General features: G+C 57.3%; 1 protein-coding gene across 7 annotated transcripts in view; it reads left to right on the forward strand.

The window, feature by feature from the left end:
- The window catches only part of RAB3IL1 (RAB3A interacting protein like 1), a 47317-nt gene extending 36638 nt beyond the window's left edge, over nt 1-10679 (forward strand). The window contains exons 2-8 of one of the 7 annotated variants that reach the window (XM_031943479.1): nt 2655-2895; nt 3942-4037; nt 6592-6669; nt 7578-7805; nt 9567-9695; nt 9778-9890; nt 10574-10652. In XM_031943479.1, the coding sequence (XP_031799339.1) occupies nt 2655-2895; nt 3942-4037; nt 6592-6669; nt 7578-7805; nt 9567-9695; nt 9778-9890; nt 10574-10601 (913 nt within the window). In that variant the 3' untranslated portion in view covers nt 10602-10652. Of the gene's footprint in view, nt 1-1370; nt 1617-2654; nt 2896-3941; nt 4038-6591; nt 6670-7577; nt 7806-8816; nt 9355-9566; nt 9696-9777; nt 9891-10573 lie in introns of those variants that run through there. The other 6 variants (XM_031943483.1, XM_031943481.1, XM_031943482.1 and 3 more) reach the window with 6 other exon arrangements.
- The last annotated feature ends 942 nt before the right edge of the window (nt 10680-11621 follow it).

Raw genomic sequence — 11621 nt, forward strand, 5'->3', positions numbered from 1 at the left:
TTCCCAGTTCTTCTCTCTTTAAATTTCTTTCTGTTCTTTTTTTTTGTTTTTTCTTTTGTGTTCCTTTTCTTGTGTCTTTTTTTAGGTTGTTTCTGGGTCTTTTAATTGTTTGGTTTTTTGTGTCTTTGGTTCTTTCCTAGGTGTTTGAATTAATTATGGTTGTTCCCGTTAATTATTATTGATTAATTCGGTTATGCATTAATTGGGGTTTTGATTAATATGTTTGGATTATTTCTTGGGTTTTAATGTCTTATTATGTCCTCATGGATTAATTTATGTTGTCCTGGGTGTAATGGATATTGGTTTGATTGTCTCTTTGGGTTGGCTCTTGATGTTTCTGGGTTGTCTCCATGATGTCTGGGTTTTGATTAATATGGGTTCCATTGGGTTTGTCTTGATTATTCTCCCGGTGATTTGTCTCTTTGGTCTTCCTCTCCCGTTTTTGTCCTTTCTCTGGTTTTTGTCTTTTTGCTCCTTTGGTTGTTCTCTCTTCTCTTGTCTCTTTGTTTATGCTCTCCTCGTTGTTCTCTGTCTCTCAATTGGGTTTTCTCTTATGTCTCTCCTCCCTTTGCTCTGTTCTCTTGGGTCTCCTCCTGTTCTCTCTCCTGGGTGGTTATTATTATATTTGGGTCTCTTCTCTCCTGGGTTTTGTTTTTATTTTTTGGGTTGTTTTTTTTGGGTGTTTCTTTGTCTCTCTTCTCCTTTGTCCTCTTAATAATTTTGTCTCTTTAGGGTTTCTGTCTCTCTCTCGTGTCTCTGTGAGTGTCTCTGTTTCTCTGTCTCCTTTCTCTGTCTCTCTGTCTGTCTCCTTTCTCTGTCTCTCTGTCTGTCTCTCTCTGTGTGTCTCTGTCTCTGTCTCTCTGTCTCTGTGTGTCTCTGTCTCTGTCTCTCTGTCTCTGTGTGTCTCTGTCTCTGTCTCTCTGTCTCTGTGTGTCTCTGTCTCTGTCTTTCTAAAAAAGTTTTCCCGGAATCACCCCACAGACCTTATGGTTTGGGAGAAAGAGCATTTGTAAAGGTTTAGTTAGCTCTGTATGGAGGGGGGCCTGCCCTCATCAGCCTTAGCTCTGTGTGTGTTTGGGGGGTTAGCTCCGTGGGGGCCCCTGTCCTTCCCCACCCTGCTCCTTACCCACAGTGGCAGCCCCCCCCACTCCCCTCCTTCCCCGTGCTCTTCCTTCCCCCCCCGTGCTCTCCCCCGCCCTTCCCCCTCCCTCCCCCCCCATGCTCCCCTCCCTCTTTCCCTTGCCCTCCCCAGGCCGGGCCCCAGCCCGGCCGCCCGGAGCATGGGGGGAAGCCTGGCCGGGGCCCGGGGCGTCTCGGTTTGCTGGGGGAGCAGGGCTTGCTCTGCCCGGGCCCCGACTGCCGGGCCGCCCTCCGCCCCACTTCCTCCGGGCCCAGTCGGCCTGCGGGACGCAGAAGGAGGGACGTGGGGGGAAGCTCTGCCGGAGAGAGGGAGGCCCGCCCAGGGGAGGCATGAATCTGCGCCGGCCTTCCCCTGGAGAGGGAAAAGGAGCCTGTGGGCCCGAGGAGCCCCCTGGGGAGCTTGGGGGCGGTAGTGTTAGGAGCAGGGAGTCAGGAGACCCGGCCTCAGATCCCAAGAATCCACTGTGTCGGCTCAGGTAGGTCCTTTCCTTCTTTGTGCCTCAGTTTCCTCAGCTGCAAAAGGAAGGGAGGGGCTTAAACTCCGAATCTTTGAGCAGTAGAGTCCCGGGCAGTGGCTTCCCAAGGCTAGCGAGGGAGGCGGGTTTGGGGAGGCAGGGACCTTCTGCAGCGAAGGCTCAGCGTTACCGGGCTCCGGCCCCTTCCTCTGCCTCCCCTGTGCCTCAGTTCACTCTTCTGCAAGGCTGAGGGAGGGCCTAGACGGCACTAAGGCCCCCTCCCCCTCCAATACCTGATGTTCCAAGGCTCGGGGGTGGGGGGGGAAGGGTGAGTGGCTCAGTGGGTAGAGCACAAGGGTGTCTCGGACCCTTCCTAGCCGTGTGGCCATAAAGAACGTCACCCTGCTTGCCTCAGTTTCCTCATCTGTAAAGGGAGCCAGGGTAGGGGCAGGGAGACATTCTAGTGTCTCTGTAAGAGAATGTGAGGTGGGTCATGGAGTCAGACCCCCAGCCCAACAGTGAGACTCGGACGTTGCCTGACTCGGGACCCCCTGCCTCCCACCCTCGTTTCCTGGGAAGTTTCTACGGGTCATTCAGCCCCTCGGGCTTCCCATTGCCCGTTGGGGCCCACAGGGACCTCTCCTGTGGGGGTCTCTGGCCGGGCCAGGGACACGAGAAGCCTGCTCCGGGGGACCGGGGCCTTGGCCAGGCTGCTCGGGGTGCCCGGCTCCCCCGGCTCCCCCGGCTCCCCCAGGTCTGGCCCTGGGCTGGGTTCCCAGAAGGCACAGGACAGGGAGGGGGGCAGAGCGGGGAGGGGGCTTAGAACAGGGGACGTCAGGGCTGGGGGGCTTAGGACAGGGGGTGGCAGAAATGGGACAAATCTTAGAATGTCACGGATGCAATGGGCTGTAGAGATTGACACGACCTCTCAGTTTACGGGGAAGAAATGACTCTTGGGAGGAAAGGAGACTTGGCCAGGGATCCGACTCAGGGCTCGGTTTTCACCGGGTCCTTCTGCGCCCCCCCCATTCCTTGCTGACCCCCATGTTTATCCCGCAGCCAGCCCCAGGCGGAAGAAGGGGGGCAGCCGTCCTCCGTCAGCAGCTCGTGGAAAAGCGCGTCCCCCTGCAAAGGCAAGAGGGACCCCCAGCTGCCCGAGCCTCCCTGCGGGGAGGGAGGCCGGGGGGAGGAGGCCCACCCCCCAAGCCCCCTGGACGTCTCCCGCCTGCGCAGCTCCTCCGTGGAGATCCGCGAGAAGGGCTCCGAGTTCCTGAAGGAAGAGCTCCGGAAGGCTCAGAAGGTACTGAGGCGGGGAAAGCCAGGTCCCTACTGGAAGGTTCCAGACCGCCCCCAAGGGGAAGGGGGGTAAGGGAACAAACCCGCCTAGGCTGGTGGTCCATGTTATGTAGCAGGGGTGTGGCCCTAGAGCCTTCCTCTCTGTGCACAGCAACTAAAGGACTTAAGGTGACACTGGGGCCCCTTGGGCCGTTTGGTGGGCTCCAGCCCCAGGTGGGGAAACCGGAGGGGTCCAGCCTGGGGCGCTCTCCCTATGGAGGGCCACATGTGGCCCTCGGGGTGGGCACGGAGGCAAAAACCCGGTTATTTTAATTAATATCAATGTGATGCGAGAGCAATGCTAAGGCAAGGAGGTGACGCGGGAGATGGAGCGGGCACGTCACTCAGGCTCGTTGACCTCAGTTAGCTCATCTGTAAAATGGGAATACAAACAGCATCGATCTCCCAGGGTGGCTGTGAGACCAGTGAGATGATACGGGGCGTCCGGAGTGGCCGACACCAGTGCTGGCCCTGGCCCTGGCCCTTGTTCTTGCCCTTGCTGCCATGCCCTTCAAGAGCCTGTACAACTTTCCAGACTCTTTTAGAAAGTATCGAGTCACCCCCCCCCCAAGTCTCCTCTTCTGTCCCCAGCAAGGGCTCAGTCACGTGTCCTTGGCCTGAAGGCCTCCAGGGGGGCAGAGGGGGGGCGGGAGCCCGGCACTTCCCAGGCTGCCCATCCTTCGGGCGGCTCCCTTAGCCCGTGGGAACTGAGCAGAGCAACCTGCTGGTCTCTTCTCCTGAGGGGAGAGGGTCTGAGCATGTGCCTCCTGCCCCCATCTCACTGCGACCCTCCAGGGTTGGTCCAATGGCTTTTGTTCTAGACTGGTCTGGGGGGCGGGAGGGGCCGTAGGGCTAGGGGACAGGTTGGGGGAGAGGGCCGGTAGCCATGGGCTCGGCCTGAGCCTCGGGGGCCGCCGAAGCCCATGGAAGGGTCGGTGTGCAATGGGAGGCCCTGGGCATGAGGGGAGGTCCCATGGGCGATGGGAGGCCCCATATCTCCGCTCTCCCCAGGAACTGAAGCTGAAAGATGAAGAGTGTGAAAGGTTGTCGAAAGTCCGGGAGCAGCTGGAGCAGGAGCTGGAGGAGCTGACGGCCAGCCTGTTTGAGGTAAGGCGCCGCCCTCCCCGAGATGGCACCGTGCTGGGCACTGTACCCGGAGAGCCACCGCCTCTGGCCCCGCCCCAGGAGATTTGTGCCTGGACATCTGATGCCCAGGGCATGGGGTCCCACATGGTGCTGGGCTTGGGGGCGGGGGCTAGAGGTAGCTTAACAGGCATGAGACCGTGCGGTGCAATGGATAGCGCACCCACTCGGGACAGCTCTGCCATGGGCTGACTGTGTGAGCCCAGACAAGTCTCGCACCGTTTCAGAATTCTACCCAACAAGCCTCCGAGGCGCTAAGTGGCAGAGAAAGCCTTGGTTGGGGTCGGCAGACCTGCCATCCTAGGTCCGGTACAGTCCCAACTTACCCTGAGGGTCACCCCCTGCAGCCCCAGCAAGTCTTTATTAAGCACCTGCTGAGTTCCTTCCTGGTCTCAATGCTGGCCACTGTTGCTGGGGAGATGGAAGCAGGATTAGTTGAGTTGCTCCTGGATCTGGATCTCACAGTCCTAGGAGGGAAATGAGACACGGTCATTCCACAAGCATTTATTAAGTGCTTACTGTGTACCAGGCACAAAAGTGCCACCTTATCTTCTGTTGGGAGAGACTATGCGCAGGTATCTAAGATACAGAGACAGGTAACGGGTTTTTAGACAGGGAGCGATATTCTCAGCTCGCACATACGTACAAGGTAATTTGGGAGGAAACACTAGCAGCTCAAGATGAGCAGAATCAAGGAGGGCCTCCTGGAGGAGGAGAGGTATTCCAAGGAGATTCAGAATTCTAAGAGGGGAAGGTGAGGGAGGAGTGCATTCTGGGTAGAAGCATGGAGATGGGAGACAAGAATATCACATGAGAGAGAGAGACACACACAGTAAGAGAGCCAGTTTGGCTGGCGTGATGAATGGGTGGAAGGGAGGAATGTGTAAGGTGGGAGAGGAAGGGGAGATGAACACAGAAATATACAAACGTCTTAAATTCTGCCTCAGTTTTCCCTGCTATAAAATGGGGATAATAAAAACTACCTTGCAAAATTATTGTGAGGGTAAAATGAGATCATATTTGTTTAAAAAAAAAAAAGTGCATAGTACAGTTCCTAGTTTGTACTCGGTGCTTGATAAATAAATGCTTATTCCCTTCTCCTTTCCCTCCTTCTAAGGGAGAGATCTGCTTTTGGTCCTGTGAGATAGATATATATTTTTTCTTTTAAATTTTATTTTTAATATATTTTTTTCCTTATAAAATTTATTTAAAAAATTGTTTTTATCAAACCTTTTTATTCTTCCAAACACCTGCATGGATGATTCTTTGACTTAACCCTTGCAAAACCGTGTGTTCCAGCCTCCCTCCCCCCCATTCTCCCCTAGATGGCAAGTAGTCCAACATATGTTCCACATGGTAGAAATAGATGTTAAATCTAGTCTATGCAGACAGATTTACACAGTTCTCGTGCTGCACAAGAAAGATCAAATCAAACCGGGAAAAAATGAGAAAATACACTGCAAGCCAACAACAAAGAGTGAAATTGTGCCAGATATTTAGTGTCACTCTGCTCTACAATGGGGAGGAAGGAAAGGTTATCAGGTCTGCAGGTGACTGCTGGCTGAGGGCAGGAGCCAGATCCAACCGTATCTCAAGGGATTAGAGTATTGAGCTGATTGATTTTACTAGAGATAAATGTAAAGACTTTGACATGGGCCCTAAAAGTCAATGTCACAGGTGACAGAAGGGGGAGAGTCTGACTGACAGCCCTGCCAGTAGCCTGTGGGGAGACCCAAATCCCCACTGGTCCCGCCCTAGGCTTCGGGGTGTTGGGTGTCCAAGCCGGGAGGCCGCAGAGCAGACCCCTGCCCCGAGTTCTGGGCGCAGAAGAGCTGGGAGAGTGTTTAGTTTTGGAGGCCTTGTTTCAGGAAGGGCCGGGGGGGGGGGGGGAAGGGCCTGGAGAGAGCGTTGCAGCCGGATTAGTTGGGGGTGTTTAGTTTCAGAGAAGGGGAGTCTGCAGGGATTTGGAGACCCCCGTGTGGAAGGACAAGGAGCTTCGCTCGGTCTGCTTGACCCTGGGATTGTTCCTCGATAAAAGGAAACAAGGAGAACTTCCCAAATGGGGAACAAATGGGAGGTAGTGAGCTCTCTGTCCTGGGAGGGCTTCAAATCTAAAACATTGTGGAGGAGACTGTTCAGCCGGGAGCTGCCCCTTCCATGCTCGAGGCTCTGTGAGTCTGTGATAGGAAGGCCTAGGGCAGATCAGACGGGCAGTGGCTGCAGTCAGGGGTCCTGGAGCCAAGTCCCAGCTCTGCTGCTTAAAGGGGTCTCCAAGCCTCAGTTTCCCCCTCTGATGCGTGGGGCGATGACAGTGATTGGACTAGATCCTCCTCATGGTTGCATCCCTCCCTGAGCCGTTGTGACCGCCCAGCATTGTGAGGATCCTGCCTGTGAGCAGGTCACCTTTCAGAGGGTGAGGCGGCCCAGGGGCTGAGGGTCTCGGGCAGGAGAGTGGGGGCTCAGTGGGAAGCCCCTCCCGTAGAGCTCGGTGACCATCGGGCCGTCCTTCCCTTCCCAGGAAGCTCACAAGATGGTGAGGGAAGCAAATACAAAGCAAGCGGCATCAGAAAAGCAGCTGATGGAGGCTCGAGGGAAGGTGAGACCCGGGTATCCTTCCCTGCCCTTTTACCCCTGGTTTCCTTGTCCCTTTAACCCCCGGTGTCCTTCCCTGCCCCTGTCTGTTCCATCCCTTCAGGGTCTCCTTGGTCTTTTCCAGGGCCAGGGGTGCCTGAGCTGGAGAAAGTCCCTTCTCCTGGGGACCTCAGTTTCCTTATTTGTCGAATGAGGGCACAGGGTGGGATGCTCCTTCCAGATTCCTCGGGCTCTCCTTCCAGGTTCTAAGCCCCCCCCCCCCGAGACTCCCACTCTGTGCTGGCCGCTGTGGGCGGGCCCCGTTTTGCCCTTTCCCAGGGCACTCCCCGGGCAGCCTCTGCTGGTGGGAAAACTGAACCTCTTCCCCGGAAAGGGGGGCCCGTGCTTGAGAGTGAGACTTTGGGCTCCTGGTCACTCCTGGTACCTGAGGAGTGCTGGGCCAGTTATTTCTCTGGCCTCAGTTTCCCCAGTCATGTTGGGGAGCTGCCCTGGACGACCCTGGAGTCATCCCCCAGTCCACGAGCGTCTCTGGGAAGTGCCTCCCCTCCCTCCCGAGCGGCAGAGTCCGGTCCCAGGCTGGTGGGGGCCATTGCTCTGGGGTTGTGGGGGGGACACACCCTCGGGATGCTCGCTGTCTCCGGGAAGAGCCATTGTGACTGCAAACAGGATCCGGGGGGGCCCTTTCAGGGATGGGTCGGACTCTGGCTCTCTGAGTCTTCACCTTCTGAGACCAATAATGGCGGGGGTAATGGAAGGTCTTCCTCACTTTTCTGTCTTCGCAACCACCCTGGGCCTCAGTCTCTTTATCTGTAGAATGGGCAAGTGGGCCTCCAAGGCAGCTTCCAGCTTGATCTGGTTGGGGGGGAGGGAGGCCAGGGGTACGGCCACTGACCCCGCCCTTCCTTTGGCCAGATTGACATGCTGCAGGCGGAGGTGACGGCCCTGAAGGCCCTGGTGATCACTTCCACCCCGTCCTCGCCCAACCGAGAGCTGCACCCCCAGCTCCTGAGCCCGTCCAAGGCCGTGTTCCGGAAGGGACACGCTCGCAACAAGAGCACCAGCGGCGCCCTCTGCCCGGCCGTCTGCCCGGCCACCGGCCACAGCATCTCCTTGGAGCCCGTGGGCCACGAGTGCAAAGAGGTAGGTGGGGGCCGCGGAGGTCAGAGGCCACGGAGGTCAGAGGCTGAGCCCCTCCCCCGGGGTGCGCCAGAGCCCCCCAGAGCGGGAGAAGCCCGAGGGGCTGACCAGGGACCCGTGTCCCAGGCCCCTGCCTCTGAGCTGGGAGGGAAAGCAGGGGGACTCGGGAGTCAGAGGTGGGGAATCCTGCTCCACCATTTGCCTCCCATGAGTGATGCTGCACTGTCTCTGTCTGAGTCTGTTTCCTCCCCTGTAAAAAGGGAGCTCCCGACTAGATGGCCTCTCGCCTCCCTTCCCAGCTCTGGGAGCAGAAGGGGATCCCACATCACCCAGTCCAACTTTCCCACCCCCAGCCTGTGTTTTACAGATGGGGAAACTGAGGCCTAGGGCAGGGGAGGGGCTGGCCAGAATTCACCAGGTGTAAGTAGGGATTTGCCCCCAAGCTTCTGCCTGGGACAGCCTCCTCTCCACAGCGCAAAAGAGGGAGCAGAGGCCCGGCCGAGGCCGTTGCCTTGGGTCACCTGGTGGGAGGTAAATGGGAAGGCAAGGACCGAAACCCTGGCTCCTGTTAAATTGGCTTCGTGTTTCCCCCCCCCCAGGTGGGTTCGGGGGCCAAGAAGCCCCTGCAGTAGAGGCCAGGCCTGGAGCGGCTTCCCCAGCAGGGCCTTCCTGTCTGAGGGGGCCCCCGTTGCCTTGGTCATTCCCTGCCTGCACCCAACAGTAGGACCCGCTCGTCCCCCACCAGGAGCATTTATGCAGATTTGACAGATACACCTGGTGATCACCTGGTGCCTTTATTAAACGCCTACTGTATGCAAAATCCTATGGACACAGATGGACTCGGCATGTCCCGCCTTTGGGGCTGGCGCTGCCTGGCGCTGGCCAGTTATATCTCCGGGCGTCGAGGCCCACAGGAGGGGGCAGGGGGCGGCCCCCCGCTGAGTGAGGCCTTGACCTTCTCTTCTCTCTGTCCCTCTTCCTGCTAACCCTTCTCTGCTCTGTGCTCCTGCCCAGCCTGAGGTGCCCACTCTCCTCTCCTTACTGCTGTGCATTGTCCCGGGGAAAGCCATCCACATCACTTATGAGCCAGGCTGGCAGACCCTGAACTCGGAGTCTTCTTCCTTCTCCTCTTCCTCCTCCTCCTCCTCTTCTTCCTCTTCCTCCTCCTCTTGGCAGGTAACGCCCCAGGGAGGGTGGGCTCTTTTCCGCGGCCCAAGGAGGGGTTCACTCGCATCCCCCCTCCAGCAGCAGCTGGCGTGTTGGGGGCCTGCTCTAGGGTCACCCCCTTGGGGGGCGGCTGGGGGCCCTGGAGGGCCCGGCTCTGGCCCTGGGTCCCAGCCTGTCTGGGGGTTCTCGCTCCGCAGGTGGGAGGATCTTGACTTTTGGGATCCTTTCTCTCCCTCAGAGGAGGGAGGAGGAGTTGCCGGGTGGACTTGGGCCCAGGGCTTCAGGGGGATTAGTCTGGTGTAGAGGCAGGGAGACGCTCAGGGTCGATGTGCTCCAAAGGGTCTGCCCAAGATGGCTCGTCGGCCTAGACAACCTAGAATGTGGGGCTAGAACGTGGGGCTGGGGCCTTTGTCAGGGCTAGAGCCTTTATCAGGGCCGGGGCCCCCGCTGCTGCTGGGGGGCTGGGGTGTCTCACCCTCCCCACCCCAGTTCAGCCGCCACTCTCACTCCAGATGCGTCCCCCGCACGACCGCTGCCCCCTGCCCCGGCCACGTGCTGGCCCTTTCTCTCAGCCCACCCCCTCTGGGCCCCTTTCAGGTGGACACCATCCTGTTTACCGAGTTCCAGGCCTGGAAGGAGGCCCCCACCCTGGACAAGAGCTGCCCCTTCCTGCAGAGGATTTACCGAGAAGATGTGGGCCCTTGCTTAAACTTCACCAAACAAGAGGTGAGGGGGGGAAGGGCCCCCCAAGGGGGGAGGGGAGGGGATTCCCCTCGCCCCTCGCCCGCTCACCCTGGCTTTGCTGTAGCTTTCAGAGCTGGTGCGGGCGGCCGTGGAGGAGAACACCCTGACCATCGAGCCCGTGGCTTCCCAGGCCCTCCCCGTGGTGAAGGTGTCTGCGATCGAGTGCGGCGGGCCCAAGTAAGCCGAGACCCCTCCCCAGCCCCCCTGCCGGGTGCCTCCTGCCGCTCCCTCCCCAGCCCTAGCTCAGGGACTTGGGGCGGAGCCGAGGGAGCACGTGGGCTCTCAAATCCAAGGCTGAGAAGTCCCGGGGCCTGGCCATCTCCCCCAGCCCAATATCTAAAAACAAGGGTTCCAATAAGAGGGTCCCACAGCTAGGGGCTGACAGAGCACGATTTGAACCTGGGGCTCAAGACTTCAGCTCCATCATTCTCCCTCGACTTCCCTTCTCAGAGGAGATTTTGCAGGACCTTTGGGGGGGGGGGCAGTGCGTGTGTACATACATATGTGGGGCTTCTGCTCTGGGAAATGCCCTCCCTCCCCCCGGCTCCCGGAAACACACAGCTTCCTGTTTTCATGAAAACAGGAGAACAGTCTAGGAATTTCCCGTTTCTCAACAGCTGCCGCTTCTGGGCCCAAAAAACCAGAAGTGGAAGGGCCTCGGAGCTCCGGGCCGGAGGGGAGTGGGATGGCACCTCGCCATGGGGGCCCCTGGGTCAGGAGCAGGGCAGTTGACTGGTCCTCCAAGTCTTCTCCTGCCCTCTGGGAGGGCTCCCGGCCCCTCCGGCCGAACCCCACCCCCAGGGCTCCCACCTCCTGCCCAGCCCTGACTCAGTGTCCCTTTTTTTCCCTTTCTCCCGCAGTGGCTTCCGGGCCCAGATCATGACGTAAGTGATACTGAGCCGCCCAAAACTAAACCCCCCTCAGACTTTACTAACCTGCAGTCTGTTTGTGGCGCTCGGCCCGAAGCCTCCAGCCTCACCCTGGTGTCCAGGCTTTCTTGCAATGAGCATCTGTTTATTATTTATTGCTGTGGTGACTGGGGTTAAGTGACTTGACCAGGATCACACAGCCAGGAAGTGTCAGATTTGAATTCAGATCCTCCTGATTTCAGAGTGATGCTCTATCCACTGAACCACCCAGCTGCCCCCTCATAAGCATTTATTAAGTGCCTACTACATGCCAGGCACTGGGGATACAAGGAACATACATTTTACTTTAACAAACAGGAATCTACGAGCATTTATTAAGCACCTACTGAATCCCAGATCCTAGGCACTGGGGGTGTATAGACGGGAGTCAGAATAAGAATGAGTTTCTAGTTTAGTCAAATTAAAATGGACAGGAGGTGATTTTTGAGGGAAAGGCATTAGCCATTGGGCGACTGGACCCCAGGTGAGCCTGGAAGGAAACTGGGGGTTTTAAGAGATGGAAGCCAAGGAGGGGAGTGCCTTCCTGGTGTGAGGAACTGCCAGTTAGTTCAAAGGCAGGGAGGTGGGAGATGGAGTCCCACGTGGGATGTGTGTAGATAAGTTGATCCCGAATATCAATTTGTTAAATATATGAATATTGTTTATAAACAATAATTTGGGAGGGGGGAGCATTAGCGGATTGTCTCATGAGCTCAGTCTTAATGGGGGGAGATGGAGGTGAGGAGGGGGGAAGAGGATTTGAACCTGTTTTCTCCCAGCTTCAAGTTCAGAGAGTTTGTTATTAGACCATGATGTCGTGGCTCATTCTACAAAATGCTAATATTCACCTAACCCCCCCCATTCGACTTTTGGGCCTAGGAGGGGTACATGTAGGGCAGGGGGGGCTTCATAGAAGCATAAATTGGGGCCAGGAGGGACTTCCGAGGCTGCACACCCGCCCCTTTTATGGTGAAACGGCCAGAGCTGAAGGGCCTTGCTC

This window comes from Sarcophilus harrisii, chromosome 6 (genome assembly GCF_902635505.1).
Source record: "Sarcophilus harrisii chromosome 6, mSarHar1.11, whole genome shotgun sequence".
Taxonomy (NCBI): domain Eukaryota; kingdom Metazoa; phylum Chordata; class Mammalia; order Dasyuromorphia; family Dasyuridae; genus Sarcophilus; species Sarcophilus harrisii.